Here is a 23,219-nt window from a genome sequence, read left to right as displayed (position 1 = left end):
CAGCTCATGCAGAGGTGTAACCAGGACCGTGACACAGGAGGAAAGAGAAGCTTTGCAGTAAGTGGCGCTGAGTCCACTGGATACCCATGTAGGCAAGAAAAATGAAAAAAAAAAAAAAAAAAAAAAAAAAAAAAATGAAACTTCACACAGCGCAACAGGGCTGTGCAGGCAACAAGTCTGTGCGGGGCAACAAGGCTGTGCGGGGCAACAAGCCTGCGTAGTGCCATGGTCAGTGTGAAGAAGCAAGGCCACCAAGAAGACACGAATGAAACCCTGGAATGGCCCGGAGAGTAGCGAAGTTTTCTTAAACAGGGTACACACACTCATATCACAACCAGAGAGGGATGTAAAAATTAATACATTCAATCTCATTAAAATTAAGAATTTATTTTGAGTTAGAGATTGTGAAAAGCTGCTACAGAATGGGAGGAGATATTCACAATACAAACACCTAACAAAAGATGATATATTCTCCCATTCTGTAGTGTTGGTCACAACAGCCAAGAAATAAAGAAATTCAAAGGCCCATTCACAGAAGAGTAAAAAAGTTATTATGTGATATGCTCAGAAGATGGAAATAAAATAACCGCACACAGCAACCGAACACAGTGCCCTGGTGACACTATGTTCCCGACCGTGGAGGTCACACAACGGATGGGATGACTTCATCATAACCCTCTAAGTTGTACTCTCAGGACAGAGCATTTTCTTTGTTTGTTATGCTCTAATAAAAAGATTAAAGAGTAGTAATTAAAAAAAAATTCTGCAGTTTGAAGAGCTTGGCTATGTATACATTCCCATATACAAATACAGATGGAAGACCTGCCTCCTGCTGGACCCCTGAGCCCAGCTCCGGTGGAAGTTGATGGCAGGCGTAGGCCCAGGGCACTCTGCATGACACACCCACGGCAACAGAAGACAAGGAGCCAGGAAGTTTCTAGGCAAGAGAGTGACTGGTGGAGGGTAATTTGAAGTTAATGAGCGAGTTGTGATTACAATGAAATGAGAGATGGGAAAAGAGGAAACATGGAGCCAAAGAGAAGTAAAAATCCAGGGACCAGAAGCAAGATGATCCCCAGTACCCAGACACATGTGCTGGGAGAAAGTCCTGTGGGCTTGATGCAGGCCATCCCCTCCTGACAGTGCTGCGGACACTGGGCTAACCACATTCAGGGAGCAGATGGAAATCGGGTCTTTGGCCTGAACTGCTCCCCCTGTAATCCCAGCCTCATTTCTGCAGGCACCCCTGGCTAGCAGAGAGGACCCTAGGAATGTGGAACCCAGCGCTATGACGGTCAGCTACGGTCAGCCCCACACCCCACAGAAGTTCCATACATGGCCTGGGCAGTCTCCCCCAGCCTGTAGGGAAGCCTGGGATTGAAGAAATGTGTCCCTGTCAAAAAGTTTTCAGAGTCATCAAAACTCATTACCTTGTTAATTGGGTAAAAAGGCCAGTTCAATGGCTGGTGACTGAATTAGAGGGTAATTGTAACAGAATGCAATTCTGCTATTAATAATTTCCATATAGCAACTCGAACAAAGCGCTAATAAAGTGTTACCAAACGCATTTCTTGCTTCACTTCTTTCATGACCAGATAAGGCTAATTCACTTGCTTATGCTAATAGAGCATGTTACAGGTGGGCCCCAGAGCAGCCTTGATGTGCAGAGGCCCCTGGGTGAGTCAGGGCTACAGTGACAGGTGGCTGGACCCTGCAGGAGCAGAACCTGCCCATCTGCATTTGATGAAAATGCCTCCAAAACAAATCAAAGGCCGCCCCGGAAGAGGTAACTGAAAACAAGGAGATACAGTCTCTGTAATGGCCACCAACGATCAGCTTCTGAAGGGCAACACTGCGGGCCAGCAAGGGTTTCTGGGGCCCACTGTCAGAGGCAGGGACAGAGAGGCGCCCTGCTGTCAGATGCATTTCTGTCCTCCTCAGCCCCCAGCCTGTGCCTGGTACTCTCAGCCACCCCTGCTCAGTGCCTGATGATACCATGTCTCTCCCTCTGTTCCCACTGACCTTCTGTTCTTCTTCATTTTTGCCTCCTTTGATTTCCACAAGCCTCATTATAAGGTTATCTTATCTGACTAATAAACTGGGTTTACTGTTGACAAAGCTCCATTTTGGTTGGGCAACTGGATTCCGAGGAACCCCAAGGAGATAAAAACGGTCCCCAGCCTTTAGAAGCATCTTCCCTCCAGCAAGCAGCTGTGCATTCTCCATCAAGTGCACCTCTGTGACTTCTCCTGAGGGTAGCAGGGGGCTGAACACCAGGCTGCTCCCAGAGTAGGCACAGGGTCCCCTCTTACCTGCTCACCTCCCTGCCCACAGCCGCACCAGGTGCACAGAGCACGCTCCCTGCCCTGCCCTACAGCTGTCTCCTCCGGCTTCCTGCCATCACTCCCTCCCCACAGGCCTCCACCACCCACGTGTAGCTGGAGGAAGGGACTAGCCGCTGCTCTGGGTTCCCTACCAGCAAACGGGGTTCTTGCAATTTCAACCTCTGATAAAAAGCTCTACAATACCTGTTGTAGGAAGGAGTGGGAATCAATTATGATCTCCCGAAGCAATTTTACTTAGATTTCACACTGCTCTATGACAAATTCCACTTCATTTGTATTAGTTGTATAAATGCAGCCCCCAGCAACCACCTGAACCAGCACCAGCCTCATTACAGCAGCTCCTCACACCCACGCTCTGACGATGTGGGTGTCACGCACAGCCAGGAAGGCACTGGGATGAGCCACAGTGGCTGCAGATGGCCCCTCACCAGGGAGGAGGATGTGACGCTCACGAGGTCCAGCAGTCTGCCTGACCCACATGGATGTGGCCCATGGGCCAGAGACAGGCCCTGTGCTGCATAGCTCTATTTTAAGTGCGTTTATTTGACAGGGCACAGGAAGGAAGGAGAGCTGGGCAACTCGGGGGACAGACAGCACCGTGGAATCACAGCCCTGGGGCCACCAGCCAGCCTGAGCAGTCAGATGGGTCCCTTTCCCTCTCTAGGTCTCAACGCTCGTATCAGCAAAACCAGGAATTAGATAGACTTGGTCTTCTACAGATCAAAAATCTTGCAATGCTGCAAAGCCTAGGCAGCTTTCTCCATCGATGGGTGACAGGCAGGCAGCCAGTGCCCAGGGTGCCGGGCACACTCCACGCCTTGTGCCAAGGAGTTTCCACGTATCAGCTCCCTGATGCCTCATTCATGCGAGACACCCAGCCCCAGTCCCTGCCCAGTTCCTGGAACAAAACAGGTGCTCAGGAACTGTGTGTTCAATTGAAAAATGAATGAGTGAAACCATCAGCCGATCGGTCCTCAGAATGACCTCATGAGGCAGGCTGGAGTCCTCTCTCCCTTTCAGATGAGGAGGAGGCTTCCAGGTGAAGGCAATCACCCCAGGTCTCCAGCCTACATGAAGCCGAGCCTAGGCTCTAGCCATCATGCTAATGGGCATGTGGGAAAGTGCTTACCCAGCCCTGGGCTCTAATACATACCTAAAGACCCTAGACAGCAGTGATCCCACAAGTCCTGAAAAGACTCAGGGCACATCCATAGTCAGGGGCATGACATTACCCAAACAGCTGTGACGTCAAGGTCCCTCCTCAACTGAAAGCTGATCTCAGCCGGGGAGAGCTGGCCTTGCCCTCCTCTTCTTCGGAGTTGTGCTGGGCTGAGTGGGGCCAGAAGTCAGCACGTGGAGGATTCAAAACACAATGACTCACTGGCGCTAAGTTCTCCCACCAGGCTACCACAAGAGACCCTGTGCTGCTTCCTGACATTTTGGGTTCACGCCCAGGGCTGTGGGTTCCCACTCAGGGTCAGGCCAGGTCCTAGCAAGTGGCAACGGGGGTGGCGCCACCCTGCTCTTCTGGAACTCAGCCTGGAGCAGGAGGCAGACGTGAGCATTGTACAAACAAGCGAAGGTGGCATAGGCAACTCTGAGCAGGCACTCAGGGAGCCCCACACCAGGAAGGAAGACCCACTCCACACAGAGGGAGAGTGTGCATGGGGCAGGGAGGCTAGGCACTTTCACAGAAGGGCATGGAGCAAGCACCGGGTGAGAGGATGCACCAAGCCCACCAGTATCACATGTCTACCACCTTCTCAGGGTATGACAGTGTGGGATGAGGGCACCTGGCTCAGGATGCCACTGATTGGCATCCTGAATAAAAATAAAATAAAGATAAAATAAATAGATGCAGAACTCCGAGAGCTCATGCTCCCAGCCCAGGACCCACGTGCCAGGCCATGTGCTGGGCAGGAGGTGGGCCCTTCGATCATCCCATCCTTACAGAGACAGCCCAGGCGCAGTAGGCATGAGTAACATCCCCAGGGCCACAGAGCATATGGGTGTGGAGCCCCGATTTGAACCAGCCCAGATGACCCGGTTACCCCTGCCCTCAGCTGCTTCACTGCACTAGAACCAAAGGCAACTAGATGGATACTCAGCGGAGCAAGGCCCTGAAAGGCTGTGGGCACCGAAGCAGCGGAAGGAATGATACAGAGAAAGACTAGCATGCTTCACAACACCAACACCTCCATGGTCCCAAAACGCCACTTAAAAACACAAAAGGAAAAAGATAAACTGGGGGAAATGTGCCACAAATACATGAAAACCTTTTATAAATCAATAGGAAAATCACTGACATGGTAATAGAAAACTGGGAAAAAACAACAGAAGAAAAGTAACTGACAAATAAGCGCACAATTCAGTAAGACCCATTCCTCACCTGGAGTGGCAGGAAGTAAAATGCTAACACCCAGCACAAGTGAGGCCATGAGGGCTGCAACCACGCCTGCTGGGAGATCCATGGGCGCTTCTGGAAACCGAGTGGGTAACACTGGCCAAGGGTCCTGAAAGTGTTCACCACCTTCCACTCGGTAATACTTGCCTAATAATCAGGCTGTGATGGCTCACACCTGTAATCCCCGCACTTTTGGAGGCTGCAGCAGGAGAACCACTTGAGCCTCGGCAAAATAGTGAGTCCCCATCTCTACAAAAAAATGTTTTTTTAATTAGCCAGGTGTGGCAGTGTGCATAGTCCCAGCTACTTGGGAGGCTCAGGCAGCAGGATATTTTGAGCACAGGAGTTCAAGACTGCAGTGAGCCACGATGGCACCACCACACTCCAGCCTGGGTGACAGAGCAAGACCCTGTCTCTAAACAAATAAATAAATAACAAATGAATCAGATACAGGGAATAAGCTGAGTACAAGGATGTTGCACACATTAGCAATAATAATGAAAACACTAGAAACAAAGCTAAATTTCCTATAAAGAGTTTACTTTTGGTATGTCTATACAAAGAAACATCGTATAGCCAAAGAAGATTTTATTTTCAAGGAATGTTGAATGGTACAGGTACTTGCTGCAGTAAAATGTGATAGGTGCAGGCAGCACACAGGGCTGCTGGCCCTGCCCATAGCTGCCCCCACACTCGGCTGTTCCCGTGGCACCTGTGCATGTGGGTGTCCGTGAGTGCTTAGTGTTTGCCTGGTAAGACTGGCTGAATGAGTGACAGGGGAGGAAGGGAGACATGGAGATGAAACGCACACCATTTTCTTGGTGCTACCTCTGGGCGCAGGGGTCAAGGTCTTTTTCAATGACCCCTTTATACTTTCTGATCAGTTCCCAAGCTTTGCACATGTACTGTGTTATTGTCAAAGAGGGCTGCATGTTTTCAGATTCCAGTGGTCACAGAATACACTCATCCACTCCACAGCCCCAAACCTGAGGCCCAGCAGCGTAGGGGGGCCTCCTATCAGTTGTAAGTCCACACTGGGGTTGGCCCCACAGAGCCGGGAGCTCAGGGAGGGGACAGAAACTCCACAGGCAAGCCAACAACAGATGCGTCATTTCTGAGTGAAAAAACACCAGAGACAATGGGGGTGAAAACAGGAAACCAGGCAGCCCACAGGGGCCACATGACCTCACAGACAATCCCACGGACATGCAGACCACACAGCCCTAAGATGTGCTGAGAAATGTGAGCCAGAGTCCAGGCTCCCAGGCATGGGTGTGGGAGCATGGACCAGTCAGGACAGGGGAGGACGATGAGTTCCTGCGCCGCCTCCCCATGGGGAACTAGAGTTCCAGCCCGAATCCCTTAGGGTTTGCTCAGAGTTCTCTCTGGATGAAGTGTCAAGTCTGAGGAGGGCAATCCAACCAGTTGTGAGTTTGGGCTCTTCTTATACACAAAGGCCAATATATCAAAATTAAATCCCATGGAAGCCCAGGCTGTCACTGGAGAACATTTCCCACAGCTCCAGGCATTGGTAAATCAAAGGCCTGAATCCACTGTGGGTCATCTTTTAAACAGAAGACAGGAGGAAGAGTTTACCCCTAAAGGCAACCAGCAACCCAGACGTGTGCCTGAGCCACCTCCCCAAGGCCAGGGCTCCTGACCGCAGGAGCTGTGAGGACACAACAGCCCTGGAAGTACAGGAAGCCCAAGCAGGTGTCAGAAATGACAATAGGTACCTAGAATCCTAAGAACTTGGCTGTCTACAGATTGAGATGAAGATGGGAGGTGGTCACCTGGATCCCACCAACTCCACTCACAGCCACTCACAGCCACCCACGCACACGAGCCACACTCTGTCTGCCAAACACTCGGCCCCCAAGAGCTCCCCCTACAGCTCACAGCACGAGTTTGCTTGCGCACCCACGCCGAGGAGCCATGCTCCACCTGCCAAATACTCCTCCCACAGCTCCTCCCACGGCACGAGCTTCTGCACACCCACCAAGGCGTCCAGCCACACAGCAAACGTGGATCAGGCCTGGGTACACATCAGATCTCATCTGCACCAGTGCCTCCTGCCAGGCAGATATCATGGCCCCTTGATACTGTGCTTCTTATAAATGGAAGGTTTGTGGCAGTCCTGCCTTGAACAAGGCCGTCGGCGCCATGTTTTCAACAGCATATGCTCACTGCATGTCTGTCACATGTTAGAAATCTTTCCAATATTTCAGACATTTTTGTCACTATTATGTCTGTTGTGGTGATGACCTGTGACGGGTGATCTCTGATGTTACTATAGTCACTGTTTCTGGGGTGCCACGTCCTCACAGTATTTCAGACATTTTTATCACTATTATATTGTTGTGGTGATCACTGAAGTTACTATTGTCACTGTTTCTGGGGTGCCACATCCTCACAGTATTTCAGACATTTTTATCACCATTACGTCTGTTGTGGTGATGACCTGTGACCGGTGATCTCTAATGTTACTACTGTCATTGTTTCTGGGGTGCCATGAACTACACCCTTAAGACAGCAAGCTTAACCAATCAATGTTGTGTGTGTGTGACTGCTTCACTGACTGGCCATCTCCTTCCCTCTCCTTGGGCCTCTCTATTCCCTGAGACACAACAATATTAAAATCAGGCCAATTAATAACCCTACAATGGCCTCTAACCATTCAAGAGAAAGGAAGAGTCGCACGTCTCTCCTTTAAACCAAATGCTAGAAAGGATTCAGTTTCGTGAGAAGGTGTGCCAAAAGCAAAGATAAGCCGAAAGCCAGGCCTCTCGTGCCAAATAGCTAGCCAGGTTGTGAATGCAAAGGGAAAGTTCTCAGAGGAAATTAAAAGTGCTGCTCCACTGAACACACCAATGATAAGAAAGTGAAACTGTCTTACTGCTGATCTGGATAAAGTCTGAGTGGTTGGGATAGAAGACCAAACCAGCCCAACATTCCCTTAAGCCACAGCAAGTTCTACGAGGCTGAGAGGTGGGGAAGCTGCAGAATTAAAGTCTGAAGCTAGCAGAGGTGGGTTTGTGAGGTTTACACTAAGAGGCCGGCCCCATAACAGAAAAGTGCAAGGTGAAGCAGCAAGTGCTAATGGAGAAGCTGCAGCACGTTCTCCAGAAGATCCAGCTAAGAGCACCCATGAAGGTGGTCACACTAAACACCAGACTTGCAGTGTACACAAAAACAGCCTTCTGCTGGAAGATGCCATCTAGGACTTTTACAGTTACAGAGGAGAAGTCAATGCCTGCCTTCAAAGTTTCAGAGGACAAGCTGATGCTCTTGTTTGGAGATAATAAAGCTGATGACTTTTTTTGTTTTTTGAGACAGAGTCTCACTCATTCTGTCACCCAGGACGGAGTGCAGTGGTGCAGTCTCAGCTCACTGCAACCTCCACCTTCTGGGTTCAAGCAATTCTCCTGCCTCAGCCTCCCAAGTAGCCGGGATTCTAAGTGTGTGCCACCACGCCTAATTTTTTGTATTTTTAGTAGAGATGGTTTCACCATGCTGGCCAGGCTGGTCTCAAACTCCTGATCTCAAGTGATCCACTTGCCTCGGTCTCTCAAAGTGCTGGGATTACAGGCGTTGGCTACTATGCCCAATCTAAACGTTTAAAATTTATTTATTTAACTTAAGGTGCACACTATATCTGGCATTTCTCCCCATGTTTTTAGATACAATTACAGATTCAAATGCAGCTATAAAAAAAATACAGACATCACAAGTAGCATTTATCCAGTTTTTCTCAATAGCAACATTTTGCAAAACTATAGCACAGTATCACAATCTGTAAACTGACAATCATATAGTCAAAATATAGAACATTTCATCACCACAAAAATCCCTCATGTTGTCCCTTAATAGCCACAACCAAATCCATCCTGTGCGTCTCTGTAACTCATGGCAGTCATCCACATGCTTTCTACAACTTCAGCCTTTTAATAATATCACACAAACAGGATCATGCAGTACATGACCTTTAGGGACTGGTTTCCTCACTTGCCTAAACTATTTGGACATCTGTTCAAGTGACTGTGTTTATCAGCAGCTAATTCCCTCTTATTCCTGATTAATATTCTGTGGGATGGAGGCACTACCGTTGTTTAACCATTCACCAATGAAGGACATCAGAATTCTTTCCAGTGTTTGGCCATTATGCAAAAGCTGCTAGGAAGAGTCCTCTGTAGGTTTTTGTCTGAACCTTGGTTTTATTTCACTGGAATAAACACCCAGGAATGCAGCTGCTGGTCATGTGGAGTTGCAGTACAGTTTTTAAGAAACTGTCGAGCTGTTTTCCGGAGTGGCTGTACCATTTTACATTCCCATCAGCAAGGCACAAGAGGTCGAGTTTCTCTACACACTGCTGGCATTTGATGATGTCAGTTTTTACATTTTGATGGGTGTGTGGTGATGCCCCACTTTGGTTTTAACTTGTATTTCCCTAATGACTAATGATGTCGAACATCTTTTCAGGGGTTTAAATGCCATCTGCATATGTTCTTTGGTAAAAATGTCTGTCTATATCTTTTGCTCATTTGCTAAATAGGTATGTCTGTTTTGTTTTTCTACTATTGAGTTTTGAGAGTTTTCTTACCCATTACAGATAATAAATAGTCTTTGTCAGATATGAAGCTTACAAATATTTCCTCTCAATCTAAACCTTGTCTTTTCATCTCTTCACAGGGTCTTTCATGGGGCAAAAATTTTAATTTTTATGGAATCCATCTTCTGTTGATCCAAGCAGAAGGAAGGAAATAATAAAGATTAGAGCAGAAATAAGTGAAATAACACAAAAACAATGAAAGAAATCAGTCAAATCGAAAGTTGGTTCCATTAGAGGAGCAACATAATTGACAAAAACTTTTAGTTGGGTCAACCAACAAAAAAAAGTATGAGGATGCAGATCACTGAAATCAGGAGTGAAAGAGACACCATAACTGACCTTACAGAAATAAACATTATAAAGGAATACTATGGATAGCTGCTTGCCAAAAATTAGCTATCTGAGGTGAAATGAACAAACTCCTGAAAAGACAAAGGCTACCAAAGCTGACTCAAGAAAGGAACAGAAAACCTGAGTAGACCCACAGAACAGTGAAGGGGCTGGATTCATCACGAAGATGCTGCCTGCTGCCCCCACAGCTCTGTCTCAGCTCCTCTGGCCCTTCCCCCCCAAGATCCCTGCAACTGGAATGCTGGATCTTCTGCTATGGTCCCACCGGCACCTGGGACTTTGTTCATTTTACCCCATTGTATTCTCTCTGCTGTTCAGATTGGGCAGTTCCTATCGTTCTGTCCCTGAGTTCACAAATGCACCCCCCGTTGCTTCCATTCTGCTACTGACCTTATCCATTACGTTTTTATTTCCATTACTGCCAGGCATTGACCACATTTTCTGTCTTCCCAGGCCACTGCTTCCCTAGGCCTTTGCTGGGGAGCGTCAGCATTTTGGGGTTGTGCTTCCTTAGCTCCAAGTCTGGGATGTAAGAGGCAGACGAGGAACCCTGGGCAGCTCCCCACCACGCTGTTCCAAGGCCTGAGACCCCTGGCCTCCATCCTGCCAAGGCTCACTGTGCTCATTCCATAGATAACATCTGGGGCTCTTCATTATATTTAACACAAGGATCAAAGAAAATTAGTTAGCTCCATCTTCTGGAAACAGTGGTATTTACTGCTCTTTGGAATCGTTCATTTAGCCAATGCTGATTTAAAACCTTCTAGGTGTTGTGTGCAGTCACTGAGGCTGCCCTGAGAAGCTCGGCTTAATAATCACGGATGTCTTGCACTATTGGCTGCTAAGAGCCACAAGAACTCTCAGCACACAAGGGCTCCATTCCACCCCTGCACTGAGACTCGGCCCGCCACAGCAGGACTTCCTGAAGCCTGAGCTACAGCATCCTGAGTTCCTGTGGGAAACAGCTCAGAGCTGTCAGGAGAATTGGCCCTTGCTTCTAGCATACCTGACAACAGGTCCCTGCCCTACCTCCCCTTCCTAGAGCAATTCCTTGAGAAAATCTAAGCTGACAATTGTGACTCCTTCTTGGTCCCTTGGAGATACACAAGCCCGCACCTCCTACAGCTCTAGCATGTCCTTCTCAAGGACTGAGAGTCACTCCTTTGGAACGTAATCATCAGGAAGACAGGCCAGTCTCCCAGTCTGGGGCTGGGGAGGGGGAGCAGGAGCCCGTCCAACAGCCCCGACCTGCCAGCTCATAGCAGAGTCAGCTGATCACATTCACACGACCAATCCTCTTGCTGCTTTCTGTAATTTTTCACTTCTCTGACTCCATTTGGGCCCCTGCTCCCCACACTCCCTTTAAAATGTCGTCACATCTGCACAAACCTGAAAGGAGCTCAGCTCTGTCCCCAGCTGTCAGCAGCAACTGAATCAAGTCTGTTTTCTCATTTTAACTTATATCAAGCTGTGTATACCTTTGACATGGGTCACAACTGACACTCAACATAAGTTGAATTAAACCAGATGAGAGAGAGCTTTGAAGACATACCATCAAGTGACAGGTCACTAAATCCTCTCTCTGCCTGAGGAGAGTAGGAAACTCCACAAGACAGTCTCATTTCCACATTGCACAAATGTCAGCTCTCACCATGGTAGCCCACAGTGGAGGAGGGATACTGAACACAAAACTCACACACATGCCTGCCTTGGCCTGGCCACGCTGCACCCAGCTCCCCGCAGCATTGCCTGCTCCATTCTGGAGAGGCGAGCAGAGCCTGGGTCCTACCCAGCCAAGGACACAGAAAACTAGCTCCCTGGGAAAGCAGCAAGGGATCATCCAAGAAAGATTCAGACAGACATGCACAGACACACATGCACAGACACACACACACATGGCCACGTGCAGACACACATGCACAAGGACACACACGCGCATGACACACACACACGCGCACAGACATGCACACATATGCAGACACATGTACACAGACATGTGCATAGACATGCACACAGAGACACATGCACACACATGCACACGGACACGCAGACATGCACACAGACACACACACACATGGGCAAGCACATGGCATACCTGACTGCCACCACCCATCTTTTCACACTCCAACTGCAAGCACCCCAAAACCCTGGCTTTTAGATTCTGCAGCTAAAACACATCCAATAATGATACCAACATTCATTTATTCATTCAACAAATACTTGGTGATACGGTTTGGATGTTTGCTTTCTCCAAATCTCAGGTTGAAATGTTTCTCAAAGATGGAGGTGGGGCCTGGTGGGAGGTATTAGATTATGTGGGCAGAGCCATCCCCCCCAGTGAGGAGTATCGTTTAAGTCTGGGACCTCGAGTTTCTCTCCTGCTCCTGTTCTTGCTGTGGGGCATGCCCCACACAGTTCAGTGAGGATGAAAAGAACGGGAAATGGGGTCCTAGCTCAGTGAGAGAGACCCTGTGGGGCATGCTCCTCCTTTGCCTTCTGCCATGATCAGAAGCTTCCTGTGCCTCCACAGAAGCAGATGCCAGCGCCATGCTTCCCGTACAGTGTGCGGAATGACCCAGCCTCAAGTATTCCTTTACAGTGACGCAAGAACTAACACACCTGATGAGCCCTCGCACATGCACACGCACACATCCACAACCCCATCAAGACAGTAATGCTGAGGGCCAGAGGGTGCTGCAACTGGCTGACCCTGCAAAGCTGAAAGTCACCTTTGCCAAGAAACACAGGCTTCCAGAAAACACAGCCCTGTATACTTAGAAACTTCAGACCCTATTCTCCACAATCTCTTTATTTACACAATTGCTTATGCAGAGATATTTCCACACATGATGCATTCAATTATGCAGTGTCAGGTGGGACCTGAATGGAGAACATTCAAGTCAGCCAAGCAGACACTTCAGGAAATACGAAAAGCAACCCTGCTACTGACTTTTGAATGTGTCTGCATCTACGTGCTTCTCCCACCGGAGGGAGGCAGGATAATATATAACAGGGTGCTCCTCTCCTCCTGTGGTTCTCCTCCCGACAGCGCAGTGCACAGACACCCCTCATCCTCGGTGGCAGGGCAGCATTAGCATGTAAGTAGCTGGCAAACCCAAGGACACAAAAGCAAGGAAGAACTCTTTAATTAACTTTAATCCTCCAAAAATCCATGCTGCAATCTGTTCTCACAGTCCTGCGCTCCTCAGGAGACCTTCAGCATGACCTGGTGCATCCTGCAGGCTGGAGGTGGCCAGAATGCGGGCTTGGGAACATGATGCTCAGGTCCCTTCCCTACAAGGACACTGTCATGACCTTCCTCTGGAGGCTAGGGGTGTCCTGCAGAGTGGAGGCACAGGGAGGGCCTGGTGGGGCTGGTGTCCAGACTTGCTCAGTACCTGTTTCCCACCACAAACAGCACTTGGAGGTGCCGGCCTTCTTCTCGAGGGTGGGGGCAGCACCGCCCCAGGCCTCTTGCCAGGCCCCAGGGAGCCCTGAGGCAGGGGCTTCTGCCCGTTCTCCACTCCCAACACCTTGCACTGCCCAACATAGACACAGGCTGGGCCCAGGGCTGCTGAACAAGGCCACGGAGGGCCGGGCTGCCGAGCCTGCCCCTGGAACGGGGCAGACCCCACTGTGCAGGAACAGGATATGGGTGGTGGCCCGGGCTCAGGTGTGACTCAAGCACAGCTGGGCACCCAGCACGTCAGGAGAGCACACGCAGTAGACAGCACAGGGGCCCCCAAGACGGCCACGGCAACGGTTCAGTAGCCATGGCAAAGGCCTGCTGGAGAGAGGAGGGGAGGAGAGGAGACAGCAGCATGGGAGAACAAACTGTGCAGAGCTGCAGCCATGATGGGCTGGGAAGGGGAGCAGGCAATAATAAAAATTGTAGTGAATGCTCACAGGACAGAGGCAACTACGACAGGCCCTGGACCAAGGGTTACTCCTGCTCATTCCCCTCAACTCGTTCAGTCTGCCAACAACTCTGTGAGGATGTGCTGGGATACTCCCTCTTTCTCCAGCAATGAAACTGAGACACAGATGGAAAGACCTTGGCTGGGTTCCACACAGCCATCACCTGGAACTGGGATTTGAACTCACACTCGGCCCCCTGAGAGGACATTCCTACCACAAAGCGTCTCAGATGTGAGAGGCCAAAGAGAAGCTGCCTGGCGCACGTGGAAGGAGGTGAGGACGCCTTGAATACACTGGGAATGGTGCTTGAAAAACAGCAGCAGTGAATCCCAGAGGAGCACGCTCTATGTGTGAGATGGTAACACAATTTCCAAAATGGTTCAGCAGGGCACAGAACCAGCACGGTGGATGCCGCCAGGAGGTCTGGGTCCCAAGTACACATGAAGTCCCCAGGCAATCAACCTCGGTTTCTTTTCCTGCACAGCAAGGGGCGATTCAGCAGGGTCCACATGTTTCCTGCTCAGCTTTGTGGGGTTTGAGGATGAAAAGAACTAGGGTTCCCGCTCAGTGAAAGAGACCCCAAGGAATGGAGGCCATCAGCATGGCGTGATCTCCCAGGGCATGAGCATCCTCTTGGGAGCTCCTGTGCCAGTGGTGTAGACAGGAGAGCGCAAGGAAGGCAACAGCGTGAACAAGAATCGAGCCCGGGGCCAGGCCTGTCACCTCCCCACTCCAGTGAGCAGCAGCGACCACTCTCCACACTTCACAGATGAAGCAGATGCTCCGAGGGGAGCCACACACCCAAGCCACACAGCTGCAGAGGCATGATCTGAGCCCGGGCGCCCTGATGGCAAGGCCCAGCCTCTGATCACCTCCCAGGGCGAAGCCATTCAGCAAGGGAGCTGCTGCCACCAGAGCCCAGGAAGGACATAAAGGCTCTGGCATCCTATCAGGCGTCCACACCCTGCTCTCCACTCCAGGCCAGGAATGCCAGCCGGTGTCTCTGTGCCTGTGAGGAATAGGCTCCGTCCAAGGCCAGCAATGGGGTCAATGGCAGGGTAGCACATCCAGCTGCAGGTGGCCTCCAACAAGGCCCTGAGCACCTTGAAGACCACGATCCCACCTGCAGGCCACTCCACACAAGAGGGCAGAGCATGGTGAGAGCCCCTGTGTCCCTGTGAGAGTACCCATGTTAGTCCCTGTGAGAGTCCCTGTGTCCTTATGAGAGCCCGTGTCCCCGTGAGAGTCCCTGTGAGGGTCCCTGTGTCCCTGCGAGAGTCCATGTGAGAGCAACTCCCAGCCCTCCAGCCACCAAGCGCCCTCACAAGTACCTCTCATGGCCAGCCCAGGACTCTGCGTGTACACAGCATCATCTGTCTCAGGAGCCCATGGGGGCCACGCTAGCCTGGCTTATACAGAAATAAATCATGCTTCTATAACTGGCAATATTTCTTTACCTGGAGGTTAATAAAAATCACCGACGAAGGCTAACCAGCGGATCTAATTTATTGAGACTTTCCTGAAGCTGTGATAAAGCCCTTTATTAAAGCTTAGTGTAGCACCCGAGGATGCCCTAGAAAAGCGACAGTCGCTTAGTGGGATTTGGAGGCCTCGGAGCAAAGTGAAAAGTCTAACAGGATCCCTTGAAGGAAGGGGAGGGGAGCAGGAAATGGGAGTCAGTTTCTCACCTGAGGAGCCCAGCCTTAGTCAGACAGCACTTCAGGGCCCATCCTAGGCCTTCCCTGAGACTCAGAGCACGTGGTGCGCCCCAAGTAGTCATTAAATCCAAACGTTTTGCCGAGGGCCCCAAATGGGGCCAAGCCATCACCCCTAGGAGTGATGGCACACACCCCCTGTGCCACAGGGCAGCCACATTCCTGCTCCCTGAAGCCTTTGCCCATGCTGGGCTGGGCCTGCCCATGATAGAGGCAGCAGTGAAGGCCCTGTAAGCAAGGGACTTCCTGGGGAAGGCCAACTGAGTGCTACAATGGCCACCTCGGCTACCCCTAGGGAGTCAAGGAGGGACCCATAGAAGCCCCAGGCCGAGACCTGGAATCAGTTCCTTTCCTGGGATACAAGTGGGGAAACAGGTACTGCACCCAAATAGGCTGAAGCCTCCTGCAATGGAGAGGCCTCCCTTTCCAGGCCTGCACTCACAGGCACCCTATGTTCCTGATATCAGCTGGAAGGCAGCGCAGGCCGGCAAGATCGCCTTACAATGTGCATAGAAATGCAGGACCTCGCTCAGCTACCAAAGGCTCCCACAACTTCAGGGCCAGCCAGCTAGCTAAGAAACCCATGTTCTCCTCCTCCTCCAAGGTCTGGGAGCCCATCCCAACCTAATCTTCCCCTCCAGACAGGCTCTGGCTGGGGCACTGCTCATGAAATGCTTTAGACACACAGAAGGTCACTTAAAACTTCTAGTCTGCCGGGCGCGGTGGCTCACGCCTGTAATCCCAGCACTTTGGGAGGCCGAGGCGGGTGGATCACGAGGTCAAGAGATCGAGACCATCCTGGTCAACATGGCGAAACCCCATCTCTACTAAAACTACAAAAAATTAGCTGGGCATGGTGGCGTGTGCCTGTAATCCCAGCTACTCAGGAGGCTGAGGCAGGAGAATTGCCTGAACCCAGGAGGTGGAGGTTGCGGTGAGCCGAGATTGCACCATTGCACTCCAGCCTGGGTAACAAGAGCGAAACTCTGTCTCAAAAAAAAAAAAAAAAAAAGGGGTAAAAAAGTTTGGAAGGGTAAAGTTCAAGAATTGCGCAAATTCTCCCTTATTTTTCTGGAAACCAAACTCTATGTGTGGTGATCATCTCCTCAGCTGTTAAACCCCTTGCAGATCAGAAGTGACACAACCCCTGCCTGTGGGAAGCAGAAAAGTTCCTCTTCAAAGTTTCCTTTCTTATGAAAGAGTAATAACAATAAATGTTAGAAATAAGTCACTTTTAAAGACTTTCTTCAAAGGCTTCCTGCTTTTTGCTAGTAGCTCTTTGTTAAGCCCTACCCTATGCAGCTGTCAGACATGCTCACAGGCATGTACTACATTCTTTGTCCTTGTACCAAGATGTTTGTTATTACTTTTCTAAGTCCTTTTGCAAGCAACTTCCTGTCTCTTCCTTATTTGGACTTCCCCTTTACCTTTACTTATTCAAGAAAGGTTTATTAGCCAATCAGGTTCAGTTTTAGATTGTGAGGTCTGGCTCCAACAAAGGGAGATCAGACACAGCAGTAAGGACGACCCCAAATGCGTAAACGATAAATATGTCTGCTTTTCCTTTGTTGGTTGTACTCTCGTGGCTAACAGGAGTATCCTTTCTCCAGAACATAAAGATTGCCTTGCTGAGAGATCCTTTGTCTCAGTGCTGATTTTTCTCTGTGGCACTAAGCATCTGTTTCCAATGCCGCCTCACCCACCTGCCCCATACTAAGCTGTGATGATGTCTTGGGCAGGCAAGGGGTGAGTGCTACTGGCCTGTCCCTAAGAGGCCCACATTCAACCAAGGGCTGGAGAAGAGACGGGCACTTTCTAGAGTCTCTGTCCCTGCTGAAGATTCTGGAAGCTCCTAGGTGGAGGGCTGGACCTCACTCAGACAGGAAGTCTCGGCTTGGAGGAAGAGGAGCAGTGATCCCTGTGCCACACGCACAGTGCCCGGGCCTCCATCCCAGGTGCTACCTCTGCGTCACACGCTGTACACACAACACCCCCTGGGCTGAGCTCACCCACTCACAGACAACAAAGAGGAAACTGGATGGATTGGTAATGACTGGCCACCAGCACACATGTCCATGCCCCAACACCAGCCTCCCAGGTTGAACTCTAAGCTGTTTACTACATGCCACCTTCCTGGGCAAACAGTCTTTGGCCAAGGCCCTCCCTTCCCAAATTTTCAGGTTCTGCAAGTAGATGCCACTTCTCGATCCACCCCAGCTTCCCAGCACTGCCAATGAGCTGACCTAAGGCAAAGCAAGCAATGAGAATTCTGGAAAGAAACCCTGAGACATCACTTGCTCTGAGCCACAGCTGCGTAATTAGCTGCAGAACGGCCAGTCCCTGTGACATGGCTGCAAACCCACAGGCATGAGGAGACCCAGGAGCCTGTCTGCAGATCATACTGATGACTGCTTCAGTCTGAGGGAGCTTCCTCTCCTCCTCTTGGTGTTTTATTGGGGGTAGTATAGCTCTTTATGGGTGAAGTTAACCAAAAAAATATTAACTCCATTCCGCATTCTCTGCATCTGACTGTTTTCCATTTGATGATGGATGATGTTTAATACCTCCCAATCTGAGCACGCTCTGGGTCTGTAAATACAGATCCTGCTTTATTGCTGTTTAATAACTATCACAGTGGCTGGAGCCAGCCTTGTCTGCCAGGCTTAATGTTCCATGAGGGTCTCATGGGAAAAGGAGCCAAGCTGCGTAAAAGAATTGGCGTTCCAGAATGGCATGCACAGATGGACACACATGTGCACACACAGCACTCACACCATGCACACAAGCATGCACACACACATAGGGCTCACACTGCAAAGGAGCCAAGCTGCATAAAAGAATCAGCGCTCCAGAATGGCATACATAGATGGACATGTGTGTGCGCATACAGCACTCACAACATGCACAAATGTGCACACACAGAGCTCACACTGCACTCACATGTGCACACTCATGCTCAGACACATGCACATACAGAGCTTACACAGCACAGACATGCATACCCACACGTGTGCACAGAGCTGATGCAGCAGACACATGTACACACACATATGTGCACTCACGTGCAAGCACAGAGCTCGCCAGAACAGATACATGCACACTCACACTTACATGTGTGCAGCTCAGACAGCAGACATATGTACACTCATGCTCACACATGCACACAGTTCACACAGATGTGCACAGAGCTCAAAGCTCAAAGAGCAGACGTGTACACTAACATGAACACAAGTGCACACAGAACTCACATAGCACAACACACACATGTGCACCCAAGTACACAAGTATGGACTCAGCCACAGATATGCACACACAGCACTCAGCCACAGATATACACACACAGCTCCTACAAACAGCTCATGCAGCACAGACACGCACACAGGAATGCTCATGTGTGTACACATGCACAGTGAGCACCCACACAGGTGCATTCATGAACCCATGTGGATGAGTGTGAAGGAGCAGCTACAGGCTGGAGCCAGCACGTCTGGGCTGGGAATCCCACCTGTTCACCTGGCACCATCCACCATTCACCTAATTCAACTACAAACTGTTCCAAAAACATGGGATTTCCAAATCCTAGCTCTGAATTCTCCAAATGAATTTTAAGTGAGATTATTAGAAAAATGTTAAGGAAAATGAGAAGTTCATGTGATGAATGCCAGCAGTGACCACTAAACATCAAATGCCCACTCACTCAAGGTCTCATGCCAGGTATTTAACATACGATTTGTTAGGAAATAAATTTGATAACTGGGTAAGTATCAGCCACACATAAGGCCTGGCACAGGGCAGGCAGTTGGGTCAGCCGGGCAGTTGACTCTACTGTGTCTTGTTTGGAAAACACAGACTTGTTCCCATGCTACTGACCATCTGGGAGGGGCTGTCCCATAGGATGTTGAGTGATGGCCAAAAAGTCCCCCTTCACCTCTCTGTGAAGAACTTCCTCTCAAGATGGAGGCAGAAAACCACACTCAGCTGAATGGAGCTGTCCTGGGAGCCTCCCAAGCCTGCCTAAGCCCACCTGTGCAACACCAGCTCCAGCTTCCAGTACCCATCTCCCCTCCACAGTGACTTGTAAGCCGCCACTCCCACTTCCCCAAGCCAGCACCAGACCTCCTCGAGGCAAAGGGCCAAGCCGATCATCACACTTGCCTGTGTCCAGCCACCGACCATGTGAACCATACTGCCATTTTTATTAGGTTCCCATGTTATTTTTAATGCGACTTTGCATAGCAGGGTGACTTTTAGGAACACACATCACCTTAGAATAGAATTAACCATATGTTTGTTGAGTGAGTTGATGATGAACTCGCACATATATTTGAACACTACAATTTAAAAATATTTTCAAAGCATTCCCTCATGAATGAAGCATGCTCTGCATGCAGATGGGGTGAGGTGCGCATGCTTCATTCTTCGAGAGAAGCAGCAATGGTGAAGAGAGGTAAAGGGAGCTGGTGCCAGGCACAAATGAGAGTGACAGAGTTCAGGTTCTAACTCAGGTTTTCTGATTCCAGCTCCCAGGTTTCTCCCCTCTATAACAGAGGAATTCCAGCAGAGCTGGCCTCAGGCCACTACCTCCCTTCCCAGTGCCCCATCCAGGGCCAGACCCTCTCCCTGCACAGTGGAGGCCCCCACTCCATGGCCTCTGTGACTTGGAGCCAACTCAAAAGGTGGCTCATGCCCACCATGGGTGGCAAAAGACTTGGGGCAGCTCACCAGTTCATGGACCTTCTGATATCACTCAAGAAGTTGAGTTTTAAAACACAGATTTTCAAAGAGGTGGCAGGAGAAAGGACTCACCTGGTCCACCCAGGGGCCTCCTGCAGAAGCAAGGTCTGTGCCTGGGCCTCAGAGACACCTGGGTCCAGCAGCAACCCCATGTCTTGCTGGAGGGCAGCAGCCACCTGAGGGCACTGGCCACCACCTGGTGTGGGTTGCCAGACTCGCCAATCAGCACCAGCATCCTGGAGGACCATCTAGCGCTGCAATTCCTGGGCACCTCGCCAAATGTCTGTGGGCGCCAGACCACAGGTTCACGGGACACCTCACCCAACATCTGCAGGCACCAGACCACAGGTTCACAGGGCACCTCACCCAACATCCACAGGCACCAAACCACAGGTTCACAGGGCACCTCACCCAACATCTGCAGGCACAAGACCACAGGGTCATGGGGCACTTTACCCAACATCTGCAGGCCCCAGAACACAAGTTCACAGGGCACCTCACCCAATGTCTGTGGGCACCAGATCACACATTCACAGGGCACCTCACCCAACGTCTGCGGGCACCAGACCACAGGTTCATGGGGCACGTCACCCAACGTCTGTGGGCACCAGACCACAGGATCACAGGGCACCTCACCCAACATCTGCGGGCACCAGACCACAGGATCACAGGGCACCTCACCCAACATCTGCAGGCACCAGATCACAGGTTCACGGGGCACCTTACCCACTGTCTGCAGGCACCAGATCACACATTTGAGGGGTACCTCACGCAGCATCTGCAGGCATCACCTCCCCTTCCATCTGCTGCACTCCTACGAGAGCTAAGCCAGGTATGAGGCCAGACCAGAAGCTAGGTACCAGGATGGAATCTCAAGCACTTGCTGGAAGCGGGGAATCCTCCAGCCAACACCTCAGACCCATGTTCACACCCACACAGCAAACAGAAACACCAGGCTGAGGGTGGTGAGGCATGGGGTCCCGGTGCCGCCTCCACTCTGGCTGGTGTTAGGCTGTGGCTTGATCTTTCTGGCAGCTTCCCTGATGCACCCATAGAACCATGGGAACCACAAGCCAACCGTGGCCCATCACCAGCATGGAGAAAGTCCAGTGACTCCACGCCTGACTCTGAGGCCAGGGATCTCTCCCAGGACCATGGACGAAGGGACATGGGGACCTAGGCATCTGCCCATACTGTGGCACAGGGAACTTCCAAGACTCTCAGGTGTGCCATGACATCAAGGACAACTGAAGGAGCAGAGGCTGCCAAGTTAGCAGCCCTGTACCCCTGAGTGTGGCTTGGCCCACCCACGCCCCACAGGGCAGGAACACACACACCTGTGCAGGAACAGCCAGGTGAGGCTGACTGTCACCTTTAACATCTCTGAATGTCTCCAGGGGGGTCTGGAGACGGTTCAGACAACACCACCAGGATGTTGCAGCTATTTTTAGCGGAAACACTCAAGAGGCTTCCTTGGCAGGGAACCATGCCTTTGAGCGTGACCATCAATTTTCACCTGCAGCCAACTTCTTTTCCTTTCAAGATCAAGGTTATTCAAAGATATGGATTTCTTCGAAATTGAGTTTAAAAAGAGAATAGTTCTCTACCAAACACGAGAGGGAATTTTAAAGCACAAAAATAAGACAATGTCAGGCTAAAGCAAGCTTGGGAAGTCAGGACAACATTCTGGGCCCAGTCCCTCTAGCCCCTCCCAGACACCCTGCAGGCTCTACCTACATACCCCCAGAGGCCGAGCCAAAGCTACCTGTGCCAGCTGGAAGAGGTCTGGCCTGTCTCCCTGGGCTCCTCTCCAAGCCTTGGTCTCTCTGTTATAAACCTCCAAAGCCAAGGGAGCCTGGGAATTCCACAGCCTCTCTCCTAGGCAGGACACCCTGGGTTTCTCATCCATAACCCATGTGGTACTATGGGAGCCTCAGTCTATGGGACAGAAGGGGCCTTTGGGGTCTGGATGAAGTGGTGGCAAGTAGGGCACTGGCTTTGGTCTTCAGGAAGAGCCACATGGCTCAGCAGGCAAGATGAGATGTTTCAACATGGTATGTTAGAAACTCACACTCAATGCAAAAAAGCCCAGCAACAAGACGTGAGAACTGCACATGAAGGCTGGACCTTCCCTGTACCTGACAGGTCACCTTGCTGTTCCCCCTAGCTGCCCTAGGGCCCGAGGGCTTCTCAGAGCCATGGACAAGCTGAGCGGCACAATGTTGTGTCAGGCTGTACCACATGGGGCGTCACAAACTGATTTCACTGAGAACCTTTTGTTAGGAGTGCTCCAAGGACAAGCATCCTCTGGGAAGTGCATTGGGAATGGATGTTTACAGGGGCATCAGGCAGGGAAACAGCCAGGCAGAAAGACAACTGTTCATGCAGAGTCAACACCTGGGCACCCCTGCATACCATGAAGGAGCCCCCAGCAGGCTGAGACCCACACTCCACACACATCAGACAGGAGGGGCTGGCCTCAGAGAAGAGCAGAAGCAGCGTATCTAGCAACAAGGGCAGAACCCTATTGTCCTCTCCACTCACATGACCACAGTCCTGCCACGGCCACCCACAGCATGACTCCAGATGCCAACAGGCTTTCCTGGCCCCTTCCCAATCACGTGGGCAACATGAGCACAGGCAGTGGCGTGACAGGAGCCCTGGGCCTGTTGACGCCAAGCCCAACCTACCGCTGCCACAGCTGGTAACACCCTCAGGAAAACCACACAGACACAACGCCCAATAGACTACAAGGGACAGTGCCCAGGAGAGCACTGTACAGCTCACTGGGGCCCAGGTGCAACAGCCAGTGAGGACACCAGACAGCCCACTGGGTCCTGAGGACAGCACCTAGGAGGGTGCCGGACAGCTCACTGGGGCCCAGGTGAAGCAGCCAGGGAGGGTACCAGACAGCTCACTGGGTCCTGGGGACAGCACCTAGGAGGGTGCCAGACAGCTCACTGGGGCCCAGGTGCAGCAACCAGGGAGGACACCAGACAGCTCACTGGGGCCTGGGGACAGCACCTAGAAGGGCGCCAGGCAGCTCACTGGGGCCTAAGGACAGCACCTAGGAGGGCGCCAGACAACTCACTGGGGCCCAGGTGCAACAGCCAGTGAGGACACCAGACAGCTCACTGGGGCCT

General features: G+C 50.9%; 1 protein-coding gene across 6 annotated transcripts in view; it reads right to left on the bottom strand.

Moving 5' to 3' along the window:
- MAD1L1 (mitotic arrest deficient 1 like 1) overlaps positions 1–23,219 on the bottom strand; it is a 501,873-nt gene that overhangs the window by 200,843 nt on the left and 277,811 nt on the right. The window contains exon 1 of one of the 6 annotated variants that reach the window (XM_032259849.1): positions 20,398–20,534. The exons of 4 other annotated variants lie outside the window; for them this stretch is intronic. In XM_032259849.1, the coding sequence (XP_032115740.1) occupies positions 20,398–20,520 (123 nt within the window). In that variant the 5' untranslated portion in view covers positions 20,521–20,534. Of the gene's footprint in view, positions 1–3,577; positions 4,116–20,397; positions 20,535–23,219 lie in introns of those variants that run through there. One more of the 6 variants, XM_032259850.1, reaches the window with a different exon arrangement.

Source organism: Sapajus apella, unplaced genomic scaffold, assembly GCF_009761245.1.
Source record: "Sapajus apella isolate SASKATOON/1434 unplaced genomic scaffold, GSC_monkey_1.0 scaffold112, whole genome shotgun sequence".
NCBI lineage: Eukaryota > Metazoa > Chordata > Mammalia > Primates > Cebidae > Sapajus > Sapajus apella.
This window is presented reverse-complemented; position numbering and strand designations above follow the sequence as displayed.